The sequence below is a fragment of the Labrus mixtus genome, chromosome 17, assembly GCF_963584025.1.
Source record: "Labrus mixtus chromosome 17, fLabMix1.1, whole genome shotgun sequence".
In the NCBI taxonomy this organism is placed as follows: Eukaryota; Metazoa; Chordata; class Actinopteri; order Labriformes; family Labridae; genus Labrus; species Labrus mixtus.
In genome coordinates, this window is record NC_083628.1 from 661,865 (window position 1) to 679,428 (window position 17,564).

Below are 17,564 nucleotides of genomic sequence, written 5' to 3' on the forward strand. Positions count from 1 at the left end.
CGCTAGCATTAGCATGCTAACACAACAATGCAGCGCGAGTTGTTTTGGTTTCATGCTGGTGCTCAAGGGCGACATCTGCTGGATCAAAACATCACATATAAAGCCTTTAAGAGCTTCTCATTTCTCTCTTCAGGTGTCGGTGAACTTCGGGCCACATTTCAAACACCCTCCGAAGGACCTGAAGTACCAGCCGGTGAGCGCCGCCTCAGAGAATCATTCGACCAAAACAAAACGTCACGCGGTAACCTTCTGTTTGATTCATCTCGTGTTTGTTTGTTTCAGATGAGCGACATGGGCTGGGGCGCCGTGATCGAGCACACGCTGGCTGACATGCTGTACCACGTGGAGACGGACGTGGACGGACGACGCAGCCCGCCGTGGGAGGGATAAAACACGGCCTCTTAAATCCAGTACGCTCACAAACAACCACCCGCCGTCAGAATACAATTCCACCTTCAGATCGATAAAAAAACATCAAAGCACCGCTCAACATCGGTCACCTGTAGCGCCGACAAACTGTGCCTGATTCAGACGAGAGGAAACGCTGTGCTTCATTTTATCGTTTTTTTTTTGGAGTTTAAACGAGTTTCAACATAATCATCGGATTGTTTATCTAAGTGTCTGACATCATCATCATCATCATCCCGACAGAGAGAGAGCTTTATGATGAAGAGGAAGATGATCATTTGAAACCAGAAACAGTGAAAACTTCACCGTCGAGTCAGTGGACAAAAACATGAATTTCACCTTTGAGGGAAAAGGGAGTTGCTTGTCGTCTTCTTACACAAATGAAGTTCCTAACGGATAAATAAAGTTAATTGAATTCTCTTGGAGTCAAAAAGACGAACTAAACGAGGCAGAGGTAGACCAGCAACTCCCGCTCTCTGCAGGGTGAAACGACCTTGATGTTTTTGTCAATGGAGCCTGGTGTGTAACAGCTGTTTCTGTTTCCAAAGATCATCTTCCTCCTTACACACGACCAAAGTACGAGTAAAATCAGGACGGAGCATTCACAGCTATGAAAAGAAAAACTCCCAAAGACGGAGGTTGGTTTCAGTTGACTCAACGGGGCAAAAACTTGCTCGCCCTCTCTCACACACACAATCTGCATCACCAATAACACGAGCTAACTTGCTAACTAGCAGCATAGTGTCTAGGAGGGAGACGGATAAAGAGGGCATGGCCTGCTGTTACCACGGTGATTTCAGATGCTGTCAGTCAGTTTGTGCAGATAAAATCCAGGGGGGGGGGGGGAGTCCTGGAGTCTGGGAACTGCCTCGTTTCTCTCGCAGTCGTTCGACCAAAAATATAAAACATGTCAGAAATTCATCCGGCGGTGGTCGTCCATCCTGACTCTGTACACTGCACGACTAACGCTGGGTGATTGGGCTGAAATTCAGACCTCAAAATGAAGTTGCACGATTACGAGATTAACTTTATTGTCCCAGTGGGAAATTTGTCTTGGACTTCACAGAGCTCTGATGCAGTAGCAAAAAATAACAAAATACAATCATTATTAGATTCTTAAATCTGTTCTAAATTGGGCCTGATATCGATCAGCATTCACCGAGCTTAATGCTGTCAGACACTTAGAATAACAACCTGAGACTGTCGGGGACAAGAACAACAACTTTCCGTGGACGCACTTTGAGCGGGCATTATTTCCCTGAAAGGTCGTTGCAGCCATTAAAGCCTTTCTTTCATGAAGAAATCTCCAGAAACAACGCCCAAATGTTTCTCACCTTCTCGACATTTAAAATCCCCCAAACTGTCAAATTAGTTCACAGGTTTTAAGTTCTCCTCATGCGTGCCATCGGCTCACATTCCTGACTGAAAATCAATCAACGGAATCAAGTTTTTTTTTTTTTTACGGTGCTCCGCTTTGACGTGTGTACGTTCAGTTACTGCAGCCCGACAGAGCGTCACTCAGGAGCGTTGATCCTGCAGTCTTTAGTGTTTTTCAGTCTGTTTCTTATTTTGTGTGTTTTACATCATGTGTTAGTTATTAACTGTTTTATACTCTGGGTTAAATAATAAAAACGCTTCATGAACAAAGTGAAACTTATGATCGTCATCATCTTTAAATCTGCTCGTTATGATTACAACTAAAGGTGACATATCCTCCTCTTCCTCTTCTTCAGAGTAAATAAGTGTCAGAGCTCCTCTTCAACATGTGTGTGAAGTTTCTTGTTCTAAATCCACTCTGATCCTGTATTTGATCATGTCTATAAACCCCTCTATTTCAGCCCTGCTCAGAACAGGCTGTTTCTGTGTCTGTACCTTTAAATATGTAAATGAGCAGTGTCTGACCACGCCCCCTCTCTGGAACGAGTCTATGCAAGAGGTTTGAAGTGGTGCTTCAAAGAGACCGAGGTGTTCAACATCTCTTTTTTTTTTAAAAGAGACAAACCAGAGAAATGTCAGAAAAAGTGAATTTATTTACAGTTTTTAATAGAAATATATACAAGTATGTTTCCTGTTTATCCTCTTCTTATTTTTGAACTATGGCCGGGAATCACTTCATAAAAAATACAACTTATTTTTGTCTTTTCAGCTTAAAGGAGCTCTGATTTAAAATGGGTACTGCAGTCTAAATTCTAAACATCAGAGAGCTGTCCCCCCCCCCCCCCTCCTCTCTAGAGTCCATGCTCACTCAGGTCACCATGTGGTGGACTCTGAAGCTTCAGTGTTTATCCAGCTCTGCTTCTCACCTCTTGGTTTAACCTGATAACTCCTCATATCTGGCAAACCGAGGGCCGTCCAAAACGGCTGTGTGTGTGTGTGTGTGTGTGTGTGTGTGTGTGTGTGTGTGTGTGGGGGGGGGGGGTGCATTAAAAGCGTCTACCTTCTCTGGTCCAAACAAATCCAGAGCATTCAGGAGCAGAATCTAAAGTTAGAAGGAGGACATACTGACTGCTGCATTGTTGTTAGAGAAGCCAGCACTTCAACATGTTTCCTTAATGATCAGATAGTAAGATACCTTTATCATCTCACTCTCTACACAGCTCACTGATTGGACCTTTAACTTGTGAATAAGTTTTAAAGATTTTTTTCAAATTTTGTATAAGAGGTCGGGTACAAAAAGCTTCAGACTGAATTTGTTTTCAATGGGAGCGTGATGGCAAGTATGGCAGCTGTGATCGATGAGGACAAAACACAAAAACAAAGAAGTAAATACTATGCTCCCATTTGAGAGGAAGAACAGATTGTCTCTTCTGCCTCTTGATGCTCCAGTTGATGGTTTTGATTTTGAGTCTCTTTGCTGTAACGGCCACTAGAGGGTGGTGCTGAGCAGTCCTGAACTCAAGTAGGTCTCACTGGAAACCAAGCTCTGTCTGCCCTCGTCTGACGAGTCTGAAGGATGCTGTTGGAGACAAAAAAGATTTATTTATTTATTTATTTATTTATAATCAACATAAAATACGTGGTAGAGAATTCATGTTCCTACGTGTCTGCGGAAGATCCGGTCCAGGAGGCTGCGTTTGGGACTCTCGGGCAGCTGGGACCAGTCCAGGTCCTGAGATCGAGTTCCTTCAGGTCCGAAAATGTTCAGCTCTTTGAAACATCCGGTTTCTATCACCTACAGGAGGAGGAGGAAGAGGAGGAGGAGGAGGAGGAGGAGGAGGAGGAAGAGGAGGAGGAGGAGGAGGAGGAGGAAGAGGAGGAGGAGGAAGAGGAGGAGGAGGAGGAGGAAGAGGAGGAGGAAGAGGAGGAAGAGGAGGAGGAGGAGGAAGAGGAGGAGGAGGAGGAGGAGGAGGAAGAGGAGGAGGAGGAGGAGGAAGAGGAGGAGGAGAAGAGGAGGAAGAGGAGGAAGAGGAGGAGGAGGAAGAAGAGGAGGAGGAGGAAGAGGAGGAAGAGGAGGAGGAGGAGGAGGAGGAAGAGGAGGAGGAGAAGGAGGAGGAGGAGGAGGAAGAGGAGGAGGAGAAGAGGAGGAAGAGGAGGAGGAAGAGGAGGAGGAGGAGGAGGAGGAGGAGGAAGAGGAGGAGGAGGAGGAAGAGGAGGAGGAGGAAGAGGAGGAGGAGAAGAGGAGGAAGAGGAGGAGAAGAGGAGGAAGAGGAGGAGGAGGAAGAGGAGGAGGAGGAAGAAGAGGAGGAGGAGGAAGAGGAGGAGGAGGAGGAAGAGGAGGAGGAGGAGGAAGAGGAGAAGGAGGAAGAGGAGGAGGAGGAAGAGGAGGAGGAAGAGGAGGAGGAAAAGGAAGAGGAGGAGGAAGAGGAGGAGGAGGAGGAAGAGGAGGAGAAGAGGAGAGAGAAGAGGAAGAGGAGGAGGAAGAGGAGGAGAAGAGGAGGAGGAAGAGGAGAAGAAGAAGGAGGAAGAAGAGGAAGAAGAGGAGGAGGAGAGGAGGAGGAAGAGGAGGAGGAGAAGAAGAAGGAGAAGGAGTTTTCAGACTCTAAGAATTGAACATTCGTTAATATCTCCTGAATCTCCTGAAGCGTCCTGAACTCTCTATGTGAATAATCGTACCTCGTTCTGCCAGGTGATGGGGACGCTGCCCGTGTCAAACTTGGAGTAGAAGTCGGAGTCTTTCTCGTCCAGAGTGACTCCCTTCACCGTGGAGAACTCCTCGATGTCCTGCACGTCGCTGCAGTAAACCTGTCTGGGCTGTAAAGACAACACACACCGTGAGCACGCACAGAAGGAAGCGTGTTGCATTATAAAGTGACGTTCAAGTACATAGCAGAAAATAGGAAACCGTATACCCCGACAAAACCAATATCTTAAACAACAGCTCCCCTCAGCGGGAGTCGGCTATACTACAATTAAGCTAGCTAGTTAATTTGAGAAATGTATTTATTATATTAGGAAAAGTCCCTTGAGGTGTGTCGCCTCGTTTTCAAGGGAGTCCCAAACATATATTTACAAAGACACAGGTACAACACAGCAATACAAAACCAACAGATAACACACTACAGACCAAACAAACAACAAAACAAAACACACAAAAACAAAACAAAACAAGGGACAACACAGAGAACAGAAACAACAATAAGCTACAACTCTAGACTAGACGCCTTAGAGGAGAGAGATTCAGTGATACATAGAGAGAAATAAACAAACAGTGTTGACGTCACTGAAAACGTAAACAATCAGTTTGAAGATGAGGAAACAAAACATGTTTAAATAAGTGGAACGATGACGAGGAACGGAGATTTAAAGGAAACTTATTCCAATCAGAAGGAGCACAAAACATAAAAGCTTTTTTACTTAATTCTCACACTACGACCATCATCATTTACGGTATGATACTGTAAAGAGTTTAACATGATGAGTGGCTCTCTGCATATTTCTTTTATGACGTTCACAGGTATGAAGAAACAAACGTGTTTTAACAACAGTTGGAATAAATGATCGGAGTACTTGCATCAGGTTTGAACGGAGGCTCGACGAGTCCGGCCTCCAGCATCCTGAAGTTAATCTCTTTGAAGAAAGGATGCGACTGAACTTCTCTGCCTCCTAAACTGCAGCAGCCGAGCCGCTCGTTGGGATCCTTCTTCAGCAGCTGCGACACACAAAGGAAGACAAGTTGTAAACCTCTCCAAAAGATTTGATTCAACGTGGGTTTGAGTTCTGGAGCTGAACTCACCGAGGAGCAGATGTCTTTCACAGCTTTGCCGAACTTGTCCCTGTACTCCTCCTGCTCGGTCTCGATCCGCCTCTCCATCTCGGAGGGTTTGGGATGTTCCCCTCGGGTCCTGAACGGAGGCTGACCCGCCGTCATCTCGTAGATCAGACAGCCGAGGCCCCACCAGTCCACGCTCAGCCCGTAGTGCTTGTGTCCGATCAACTCGGGAGCTGAAATCAAGACGGAAAACTTGAAACTCCGTCTTCTCAGAATCAGGATCAGAATCAGAATCTGTGTTTATTGCCAAGACATTTACACATAAAGGAATTAGACTTGGTGTATTGGTGCTAAACAATTAACAAGGAAATAAAGCAGAACTAGAAACAACTTAAATAAAACAGAATAAGAAGATATTACAATATATAAAATAGAATTTAAAAATGTAAAATATAAAAAATAAAAAATAAAAAACACAAAATGTTCAAAAGGTAGCAGCAGGTTTCCACTGTTGAGCTGTGGTTGTAGGACGATCTAAGACTAACAACATCGCTGATGTTTAGAATAAATAACCAGAGTAAGATCATAGTTTCTCAGGCTTCTCGATGTGATATTTCCTTACTTATTTCTGTATGAAGCTTCAGTGTTTATCCAGCTCTGCATGGGTCTGTAAACCTTTCTGTGTTCTAACCTCTCTCCATTTTTCAAAAGCATCTCCAATATTGATCCTAGTTTGAGCACGTTTCTGCTCGTGGAGCTTATTAGAAACATGCAGAGGCTTTTTAGGTCGGGTACAATCACTTCTATCTGAACCACTTCTCTTGCCCGCTTCCATCGCTGCAACACCTGTTGGTTTGACGTGGCAGGCTGAGAGTGAAACACAGACAGAATCTTGACCCGCTCTAATTTTGTTTTCTTGAAAATCAAGGTCAAACTGAAGTCTGGTCCATGGTAAAACCTGTTTTCCAAAACTCTTACCCATTTTTTGACACAAGCAAAATCAGTGATACATTTGATAACATGAAGGAAATAAACCCCCTGGTCTACTTTCTGATGGAGGTAATCGTGGTGGTGCACATACATACCCATGTATCCCAGTGTTCCCACCCGGCCTCGCACCACACTCCTCTCAGACAGCCTCACAGCCAGGCCCAGGTCCGAGATGCGGATGTGTCCTGAAGGGAAACAAAGACCACAAAAATATTCACCAAACTGGTTTGAGAGTTTTGTGTTTTTGCCGTTTGTGATGTACTTTCCCTTTTTACTCAAACACTTCCTGCTTCCCCATCAGGAGTTGGGCGCTGGAGCCAATCCAGAAAACACTCCAAAACCTGTAATCTCTGCAATTACCAAAGGCATGTGAAACAAGAAAGGCGGCAAAGGAGCTGCTAAGAATGAAGAAACAGGTGCACAGGTTTCTTAAAATAGACGTCACCACACCTGAGCGCCACAGGCTTGTCACTTCCTTGATCTGTTTGTGCCCGAGTCACAAAAATGTTGACGCTATTACCTTCTTTGGGTAGGTACACCTGCATGGAGGGTGTCTCAATTGGCTGATTGGTTGTCTGGCTGAAGTCGTAGTGTTATCTTTTGAATCGTTCAGGCTAAAAATAGAAAAGCTATGTGGGGTAAGTAAGCGGTTTCATCATGTTCTGTCTGAGCAGGCTGGAATGTGAGCTGCCTCTCTGGAGCTGTTAATGACACACTGACAATCACCAACACAAACAAGGAGGCTGTACATACCGTTGTCATCGAGCAGAATGTTTTCTGGCTTCAGATCCCTGGAAAATAAAAACAGCGGTTGATTCCCGTCCAAAGAGGTGTGACGTAAAGGGAAATTCTGATTTCTATTTTTACCTTGGGACCTAATTCAACAGATTTTTGTGGCTTCAGAAGAAGGCCTCAGATATCAGACTTTAGACGGTCTGTAATGGATCAAACTTGATCCTCTGCAGAAAATTCACCCAACAAAGTCATGCCGATTTAAAGAATCAGTGAGTGAGATGTGTAGTGAGTGAAATGATAAAGTGACCTTACTATCTGATCATTAAGGAAACATGTTGAAGTGCTGGCTTCTCTGACAACAATGCAGCAGTCAGTATGTCCTCCTTCTAACTTTAGATTCTGCTCCTGAATGCTCTGCTGCTCTCATATCTGACAAACCGAGGGGCGTCCAAAACGGCCGTGTGGGGGGGTGTCTTAAAAGCGTCTACCTTCTCTGGTCCAAACAAATCCAGAGCATTCAGGAGCAGAATCTAAAGTTAGAAGGAGGACATACTGGCTGCTGCATTGTTGTCAGAGAAGCCAGCACTTCAACATGTTTCCTTAATGATCAGATAGTAAGATACCTTTATCATCTCACTCTCTACACAGCTCACTGATTGGACCTTTAACTTGTGAATAAGTCCAAAACCGTCTCTACCTCTTCGTCAAATAAAATCCCATCGATGTGAAAACCCTGACCTGTAAACGATGGACTCCTGGTGCAGGTGAATTAAACCACAGCAGACCTCTGCAGCGTAGAACCTCACTCTCTCTTTGTCGAGGCCAGGCTCTCCGATGTTATAAATATGAAACTTCAAGTCACCGCCGCTCATCATGGTCAGAACCATACAGAGGGTGTGCTTCGTCTTGTAGGCGTACGCCAGATTCACCTGGATGGAAACAGAAGATGTTTAAAAGGCAGATTATATTTTTTTGATAAGCGTCATCAAGTTGTAACAGTAGAAAATGTTGAGTGTACCTTTAAGATAACTGGCCCTCACTTATCAAACGTGCGTATGGCAAAAAAAAATGGGTGTACAGTCATTTCCACGCAAAGTTCGGCACTTATCAATTTGGATGTGAGCGGAGGGTACGCTCAAATCCCACACCAGGTCTCAGTTCGTGTACGCACGTTTTCAACTCAGTGTGGAATCTGTCTGTGTCGGAGAATAATTAGATCATACTATAACAGTGATAGAGGATAGATAGAGGTTCACAGATTTACTGTTAGATAAGATATCTCAAATATATTTTATATTACTCTTCACCTCTAACGATCTCTGTAGGCTACATCGCTTTTTAAATAATGTTGAGCAGCGCGAGCTGTCAGCTGATTTATTTAGTTGTTTTATATTTTATGAATGATTTTTTGTTTGTTTAATCGATTTACTTTAAAGATTAAAGATTAGAGAGGCTGCTTTCAGTAAATACATGTTAAGACTGAGACAAATTAAAACAGAAAAACTAAAAACAGTTACTTTAAAAGGACAGACAAACTTCCAGAGGTTAGTAAATACAACTTTCAGCCTCTGAAATATGAAATATTTAGGAATACAGAACATCAACATTAGATCATAACTAATCGGTATGTCCGGAGATTAAAATAATAAATACGCTGATGTGCCACATGCGTAATTGCGCACAGCAGACGCCCTGAGGCCAGAGACTACATGTGACATAATAACCAATAAAGAAATCCGGTGGGCTCTAAGACGGAGTCAGGACCTTCTTTTATGTAAGTGTTAAATTCTTATGTTTGGAAAGAAGGCTAATCGGATGAGAAGTGCACGTTGCACAGCGTTTGATCAAACACTTTATTCATGCAGGACGTTTCAGGTTTCTCTTCTCTTTTAAAGTCTCATTAATGGCGAGCTGCCAGTGCAGCCGACGTTATCCGACACAGATGCAGGTTCGCCTGTTCCACTTGTGCCTGATATTGAGGCTGAACCGATGAAGGAAGCCACTCGCTCCACGATCTGGGATTATTTCAGGGGGGGTCCGGCTGGCGTCCTCCGCTCCGGGAGCTGCTTCTTTTAAGACCCTCAACACTAGGATATATTGTAGCGATCGTATGGTCTGACCAGGTTTTTTAAACTAAGAGTATACAAATTTGATTATATTATAGCCTATATTATGTACATTACATATCACAGATGTTAAATTAATTATTAAAAACTCTGCTGGAGTTCGGTTATCCACACCAACGCTGTTGAGATTTCCGTACAGGCGCATTTCTTCTGAAGCTCTTTAATCCTACACTTCAGACTGACAGACAACATAATGTTACTCTTCTTTACTTCTCTCTGTTATGATGTCACTCAGGTCATATCTCGTTTCTCTTCTTTGCCGTATTAAGTATCTCCATGCCGTAAACTCTGGGGGCGAGGACAGCTAAACCGTGAATAAATAGGGGCGTGGTATTTAAATGACGATGGTTTCCACACTTATCAACACCCGGTCTTGCGTACGCTGTGATCAGCCAGATACGCACGTTTCATAGCTCCCACGTGGACCCTGTCGTACGATGATTTCTACACCCAAATCTGCGCTGGTGTCTACACCAGATTGATAAGTGAGGGCCACTGTGTTGCTGACTGACTAGATGGCTATCCTTGACGTTAGTTTGAGCGCCATATGGACGATTGCCTCTCAACTGAACAGTGACGTGAGGCTTCATGTGGACGCCATGTTGCTCATATATGATAAAATAGTTGCCGTATCAGCAGGTTTTGTAAGGTTGATATGATAGGTAGTTTGTAAGAAATGGCGAGCATTGTTGAAACCCATGACATGTGTGGTCGAGCACTTTTGGCTAACTCGCTGTCTCCACGACACCGCTAACCGAGACGTGCGGACCCAAACCGTTACAGAAGTCTTTGTTTCCAGGATAATAACTTTAAAGGCTTTATATGCGATTTTTAGATCCAGCAGATGTTGCCCCTTGAGCACCAGCATGAAACCAAAACAACTGGCGCTGCATTGTTGTGTTAGCATGCTAATGCTAGCGATCTTTATTCTGCTCGTATCTTCACACTGCATGTAAATTTACCTGAAATGAGCGTGATCTAGAAACACAGTTAAGCAGTGAGTACAGTATGTTATTCTTCTTTTCTCTAGTCCCTCAATTAAACAACTTTTATACACGAGGGGAGGAGTCAGCCGGCCGTCCGGGCGATGTAAACAAAGTGAAGATAGGACTCTGAAAACTCTGAAAACATCACAGACAGTGGGACTCGGGTGTTACACCCATTGTAGACAGTCATGACTCACAGAGTTATTTTCAGAGGAGATACTTGATTTCTACATTTAAGTGTGAAAAATCACATAGAAAGACTTTAAAAAAACATGGAAACCAGTTTGAGTGTGCGTCAGTTTTCTCACCACAAAGCGACTGTTCAGTCCCTCCAGTATCTGTTTCTCGTTGAGAGCCATGGTTTCTCCTCTCCGCTTCTTCACGTGAGTCTTTTCCAGTTTTTTGCAGGCGTACATCATTCCTGTCGCCCGAGACTGACAGGCCCAAACCTGCAGGAGGAAACAGGATACGGTGAGACGACCTCTGTCTTTGCAAACACGGCGTTTGAGTCTACTTCATTCCTAAAGTCGGGTAAATGCTTGAAGATGAAAACCACGTCCATTTTTATTCGTTTGCACGCCATAGACTCGCAGACTCGTTGATGGAAGCTGTTTGACCATAAAGATCTTTGAAGGTCATGAACATTTAAAAACATTGAACCCTACAAAAGCCATCCTTTAAAACTAGTCTGTGTTCTTTGATTTCAATTCTTATAGCAGGCTAGATCCAGGAAACACTTGAGGTGCTTGTGGCCCAGCGGTTAAAGTCCCCATGTCCGGAGTCCTCAAAAGTGTGTGACGCCAGGTTCGAGTTCTGAACCGTGGCCTTATTCCCCACTCGCTGGCCCCGATTTCCTACTCTATCCACTGTCCTATCAAAATAAAAGCATAAATCCCCCCAAAAAAATCTTAAAAAAAAGAGGAATAACTTTCAGTAAATGTTCAGAGGTTGTGTCTGTTCGCTTTTCTTTGAAAGGTTGAATTAGTTTGAATAAAAAGAGTGAGGAGAAATAAAATCTGTCTCTTACGGAGCCCCCAAAGTCGCAAAAAGTTAAAAATAGATCGTGTCCAGGGACAGGAAAGTGGATAAAGTTAGAAATCGTGAGCCTCAGGCCCAATCCAAACCTGGGCCGCTCGCCCGGAGTACCATGGTACACACGTTTGGAAGAAACCTGACCATCCCTAAAGGACCTCTCGGCCCCCTCAGAGGGAGCGCCACAGTTACCAAATATCATCAAATAAAAAGCTCACGACTTAGCACAACGCGACTAAAACACGGGGACGTTGTGTCTTATCGTTTTCCTTCTTCATATTTAACAGACTGTAGGTTTTAGTTTCTGCAGCTCGCTGCGATGATTCAGCCGGTTACATCATCGATTTCAACTGGATTCTTCTTCGCTTGTTTTTTTGTATTGTCATCTGATTTGATTGTATCTGGCTTTTTTTTTGGCAAAATATCCGCAAATAACTTGATATCCTCGTTTGAATCAGAACAGTTTGATAACCAATCAAGAGTATTTGTGAAATACGTCCCCACCACTGATGAAATCAACTGTGCATGAGATGGAAATGTCAAAACATGGACTTAAAAAACCTGAAACCATCTGAATGATATTTATACTTTTTCATTTCTGTGATCCGGCCCTTTTTAGTTCAACATGTATCAGATCTAAAAGAAACTCATTGTGGTCTTGAAGCTTCAGTCTTACCTCTCCAAAGCCTCCTTTCCCGAGCAGTCTGTACTGTCGAAACGTCTGCTTGGTGACGGGCTGCCTTCAAGAGAAAACAGGCGCAGTTTTTTTTGCTCAGTCTTCAAGGTTAATGTGGTGCACAGCCAACAGTTAGAGCAGATAAACCAGATATCCAACCATCAGAGAGTAAAGCATGTGATTTTAGAGTATCATTTCCTCACACACACACACACACACACACACACACACACACACACACACACACACACACACACACACACACACACACACACACACACACTGACCTCTCCAACATCTTCCACTGCAGAAAACGGTCAAAGAACATGCTCTCCTGGTACTGGATGAACGGCTCCCCACTCAGGAACTTGTGTAGGTCTCTAAATGCGCCAATAAAAGAGGTTAATCCCTGAAAACATAAACGTATGTAGCCACACATGTACGAGAGAATACATGCATGGACTTACTCCCTACAGTCATGAAAAACGTCCCTGCAGGGCTCCAGCTCCAGGCTCTCAATGCTGCTGTGCTCGTGCTTCTCCATTCCGGCCACATACTGAAAGGACTGAGGAACAAAAGAGTGTGAAGGGATCAAAATGTTCAGACTTATTTGCTGTTTGTAGATGTTTGTTGTGTGTAGTTTACAGACCTGGCTAATGACGAATCTCTGAATGATGCTGTAGCCAAAGTCTCTTCTCTCTTCGTCTGACTTTGTCTCGAAGGCGTCCTTAAGGGAGACAAAGAGGAAATGATCACACGTGCAGATCGGGTCTGTGTCTCCTAACTTCACTATGATATCATTTGGATGTTCGGTGTTCTGAGCACATTTCAAGCAGAAACCTTCAGGGCTCAAAGTTAGATGTGTAGTGTGCAGCTGCAAAAAAAAACTAGTTCCTCTAAAGTCCACTAGAGGCTAGCTCCAATAGTGAGTCAGTTCTCATTTAAGGCTTTATATGTGATTTTTTGATCCAGTAGGTGTCGCCCTTGAGCACCAGCATGAAACCAAAACAACTCGCGCTGCATTGTTGTGTTAGCATGCTAATGCTAGCGATCTTTATTCTGCTCGTATCTTCACACTGCATGTAAATTTACCTGAAATGAGCGTGATCTAGAAACACAGTTAAGCAGTGAGTACAGTATGTTATTCTTCTTTTCTCTAGTCCCTCAATTAAACAACTTTTATACACGAGGGGAGGAGTCAGCCGGCCGTCCCGGCGATGTAAACAAAGTGAAGATAGGACTCTGAAAACTCTGAAAACATCACAGACAGTGGGACTCGGGTGTTACACCCATTGTAGACAGTCATGACTCACAGAGTTATTTTCAGAGGAGATACTTGATTTCTACATTTAAGTGTGAAAAATCACATATTAACCCTTTAAGGTGTCCCTCAGAGCTCCGTTCTTTGCCCTCTTGCTTTTTGTTTACATGCTATCTCCATGCAAAGTTATTTAAAAATCAAGCCTAATTGGACTCCTTCTATGCTGACGACACACTGTTTTATCTGCCGTTTAAAACAGAAATCCAGAAGCAGGGATTGTCAGCATTATTGAGCTTTTTCTTTTGGTGGCTTTGTGAATATGCAGGAAAGAGCCTCTAGATGTGTAAATAAAGCGACCCCACATGTGAAAGAGTACCAGAGCATCCTGCAGGGAAATGTAATTCTGCAGTTCAGGGCGACTCCGACAGAAGAGCTGAAACAGTTTCTTCCCGATCGGCTGCTTCACACACAGACTGTAGTACTCTCTCTCTGTCGGAGGAAGGAATTAAACATGATGTTAAATCACACAAATATCCGAGCCAAAAACACACACAAATCATGAACACACACACACACACACAAACACACACACCTATTTTTATGGCAAGGTTTTCACACTGACTGATGTGAGGGAATTTAAGCATCTCCTTCCACTTCCAGCTCCGTCCTTTACTCCCCCCTCCTGCAGAGAGAAGATACATCTGATTAAGGTTGCTATGTTGTAGAACACAGAACAGAGACAAAGATGGCCGACTCCTGTCTGTCATGAACCTGTCATAAAACGTGCACGCGTATACGTGCATGCCTGCCCGTCAGGTTTCAGACAATAGCGTGCTCCTCTACAGTGAATGAGCTATTTTTAGCCATGAGGACAAGGAAGCAGAGCCTGTGGGACCGCATTGCTCTGAAACTTACTTTCAGACTTACATCACCGACACGCCGACACATGAAGATGAACTTTCCTGGAGCTTGTTTGTTTACTGACGTCAAGGACACCGAGCGTGGAGAGTAGATTGATGTGTTTCTCAGGGAGGATTGTGTATGCTACTTTTGCAAAAAAAGACATAAATCAATGCAAAAACAGTTTAAATTCTTCAGTAGTTCAGCACACAGAAGACTTGTTGATAAATTAGGTTTGATGAATGAAACAAGATAGAGCAGCAATAATCATCTATTATTTGTTATCAATAAATGTTTCACTCATTTTTATGCTTACTGTTTGTTTAATGTCAGAATTTCTTCAGGCCCTTTCTTTTATTCACTTGTAACCAGTCCAGGGTGTAACCCCGCCTCTCGCCCAATGACAGCTGGGATCGGCTTCAGGCCCCTCCGCGACCCCGAACGGGAAAAGCGATGTAGATAATGGATTGATGGATGGACAAATTTGGACTTTTTTCTCCATAGTTTAACTTAAAACTCAACTTTTGGACATTTTGACTCTCTTTTTTTTCCATCCCCATGTGTAAGAGACGGTCTGGAGCCGTTACTATGACGACAATGAGTGTTGTTATTGTCTTTGAGTCGTCCTTTCTGGCTCCATTCAGGGAGGACGCTTTTGTTTGAAACGATGAAACTGAGCTCCTTCAGCGTCAGAGTGCAGATTAAAGTTGCAGATAGCTGACCTCCACATTCACACACTAAACAGGAGCAAACTGCACGGAGCACCAACACTTTATACCATCAGAGCTATATGCTTTTTGAATTAGACATTTAGACAAGAGACAATGCTGCGCAATTCTTGAATCAGGCCCACAGCCTCCAAAATGAACTCTCCTCCTCCTGCACCTTTCAAACAATCCCCATCACGCTTCAAAAGATTTATTTGTCCCTGTCAGCTCTGTTATTTTGCTAATTGAATTTAAATTCTAAAAAGTTAGAATAAAGAGAGAGTCTTCCATCACTCATCAAAAGTTTTTTAATTACTGCTTTATATATGAGTTTCTAATAATTACTTTTGCTTAGCTTTAAAATTCCCTGAGTATAATGTGATAAAACATTATCATTATAAAGTCTAAAGAATTAGACTTTATAACTCCTGAAGCTCCAACTACACGAGGCAACGCCTGCAGGGCGACTCAACTGGAGCAGCACTGACGTGTCATTATTTACAACGACCTGACATCACCTCCTTCCTCTTCTCTTTTTAGGCTGAAAGATTTCTGCTCTCTCCCTTTAATTCTCTCTTTGCCAGCTCTGACCTGCACCGGCTCTCAGCCTGACCTGTAGGCTCCGACTTATTCCACAACTCCTGAAGTTTCTGCATGTAGGGACGGAGCGGAGACGCCAAACACAAATTACATCCCTCAACCCCTACCCTCATCCCTTTTTTGCCCCTGTTCACAGTATATTCAACTACTTTGTACTGCCGTCAATGTTGTGCTTTGCCTCTGGTCACTTCCTGTCAGCACCTATGGTCACTTCCTGTCAGCACCTGTGTGTCCAATCAGACTCAAAGCTGATCGTTTGCTCTTACTGACATTGTTCTCTTTTTTCTAGATCCTTGCTTGTGTTGTTCTTACTCTCTGATGTACGTTGTTTGGATAAAAGAGTCTGATAAGTGAAATGTAGAATTGTTACTGAGCTCAACAATTCTGGAGAAAAACTCACCTGACCTTGTTTAGAACGCTGAGACAAAGCCGAACATTAAGATTACAAGTGTTAAAGTTACTGCATTTAATCATTTAATTGCCCTAATGGTATGAATTCTTTAACGTCATTATATTTAACCTTTTAATTGTCCTTATTGTTCGACTAATTGGTTTTATCTGCCAGGTTGTAAACACACACACACCTCAAACACACCTTTTATGTGAACGATTGTTCTCCTTCTCTCAGCTCTCTGGGCCTTTTGTAAAATCTCTCTCTTTGTGTTTTTAGATTATTTAAAAGTATAAAGTCAACGAGGATAATGACCTTGAAGTCCCTCCATCTGATATTTACATGCTTGTTCACTCTATTAAGAATCGCATCGTCCCTGCACGTTTCTGGTCCAAATGAAGTTTATTCAGTGAAGATGATCAACGACTGAGGTTTGATTTCACAGAATAAATTACTAATAAAGCCTTTAAAATTGTACGATGATAAAACAGTGACTATAGTCTGCGTTGTGTTTCTGTTTTCATGTCAGGGAAACATTATGACAACATTATGTCATGAGGCGTGAAAGGAGAATTAGCATTTTAAAGCCTAATAAACTCAGCTGTATCACTCCTTTAAATCAACTCTTTCAGGGTCTAAATGTGGAGTTATAAATATATGAATGATGGAGAATAAGTAAGAGCTTTTTACAACATCTTTAGATCATAACGTGTCTTACCTTCTCTGGCTTTAATAAGAGCGCTGTTTGCCACCATGCTTTCAATCTCCATGAAGAAGAGTGTGTGTTTCCTCCTCTTCTGTTCAATCCACAGCTGCAGGATAATCCAGCACTCACACACGGACGGTCATGAAATCAGAAGTCATCGGCAGGAAAACAGACGGTCCAGTCGGTTGAGTCTCAGAGGAGTGTCACGTCAGGCCGGTGACTCTCTGATGAATGAAGCTGCAGGTGTTTCACTTTATTTGTGTGACAGGTGTGAGCTCAGAGGCGGGGCTGCATGCAGGAACTCACCTGCTGAACGAGTTCCTGTGAACAGAGTCTCAGAGATTAAAGGTTAAAGGTTATTAAAGGCTCATTAAAGGTGTTTTCAGCTGAGGACGCTGAAAAGGTCCTGCAGTTTATTGTTTTCTGCATAATGGCAAGAAATTTGGTCTCCTGAAGGCTCAACCAATCACAAACGATCATTACTCAGTCCCACCTCCCTGTCCCTGTACCTTTGGAGAGTACTACCCCCTCCCCCTCCTTGCAGGAACCTTTTGGGGGTCTGAAATAAAGTCTCTAGGAACTAGTTTCTGGAAAAAGTTCCTGCAGTAGAAATGCATATTTAAGATTAAAGAGGACATATTATCCCCCTTCTCCATCTTTTATCTTCTCAAACATTCCCCCTGTGGTCTAAATGAAACATCTGTGCACCAGTTCACACAGCAGCCTTCAGCTACAAAGCAGCCAGTTAGCCCGTCTCTGTACTGTTTGATACGACGGCTGAGAGGAAGAGGACGGAGACAGAGGTAGATAAGAAGAGAAAAAGAGAGAGAGAGTGAGCGAGAAGCAGAGTGTTCATCCCTGCAGATATTATTCAGAACAGATTGTGAAAACATTTTA

The 17,564-nt window shown here is 43.4% G+C and overlaps 2 protein-coding genes across 4 annotated transcripts in view; one reads left to right on the top strand and one right to left on the bottom strand.

The window, feature by feature from the left end:
• ash2l (ash2 like, histone lysine methyltransferase complex subunit) overlaps positions 1–2,061 on the top strand; it is an 11,534-nt gene extending 9,473 nt beyond the window's left edge. For both annotated transcript variants that reach the window (XM_061061040.1, XM_061061041.1), the window contains 2 exons: positions 134–193; positions 283–2,061. In XM_061061040.1, coding sequence (XP_060917023.1) covers positions 134–193; positions 283–390 — 168 coding nt within the window. In that variant the 3' untranslated portion in view covers positions 391–2,061. The remainder of the gene's footprint in view (positions 1–133; positions 194–282) is intronic.
• A 357-nt stretch (positions 2,062–2,418) lies between these two features.
• grk5 (G protein-coupled receptor kinase 5) lies at positions 2,419–16,900 on the bottom strand. 2 transcript variants are annotated; one of them, XM_061061039.1, is made up of 16 exons: positions 16,680–16,900; positions 13,956–14,045; positions 13,740–13,852; positions 12,752–12,829; positions 12,570–12,667; positions 12,390–12,482; positions 12,103–12,166; positions 10,703–10,843; positions 8,021–8,211; positions 7,301–7,338; positions 6,643–6,732; positions 5,582–5,790; positions 5,360–5,497; positions 4,462–4,599; positions 3,449–3,580; positions 2,419–3,364 (listed from the first exon to the last, which is right to left on the bottom strand). In XM_061061039.1, exons 1-16 carry the CDS (start codon positions 16,729–16,731, stop codon positions 3,275–3,277), a joined length of 1,755 nt encoding a protein of 584 aa, XP_060917022.1. In that variant the 5' UTR covers positions 16,732–16,900; the 3' UTR covers positions 2,419–3,274. The 2 variants fall into 2 exon arrangements, with proteins under 2 accessions (XP_060917022.1, XP_060917021.1); XM_061061038.1 differs by having other exon boundaries at positions 12,570–12,829.
• Between the last annotated feature and the right edge of the window lie 664 nt (positions 16,901–17,564).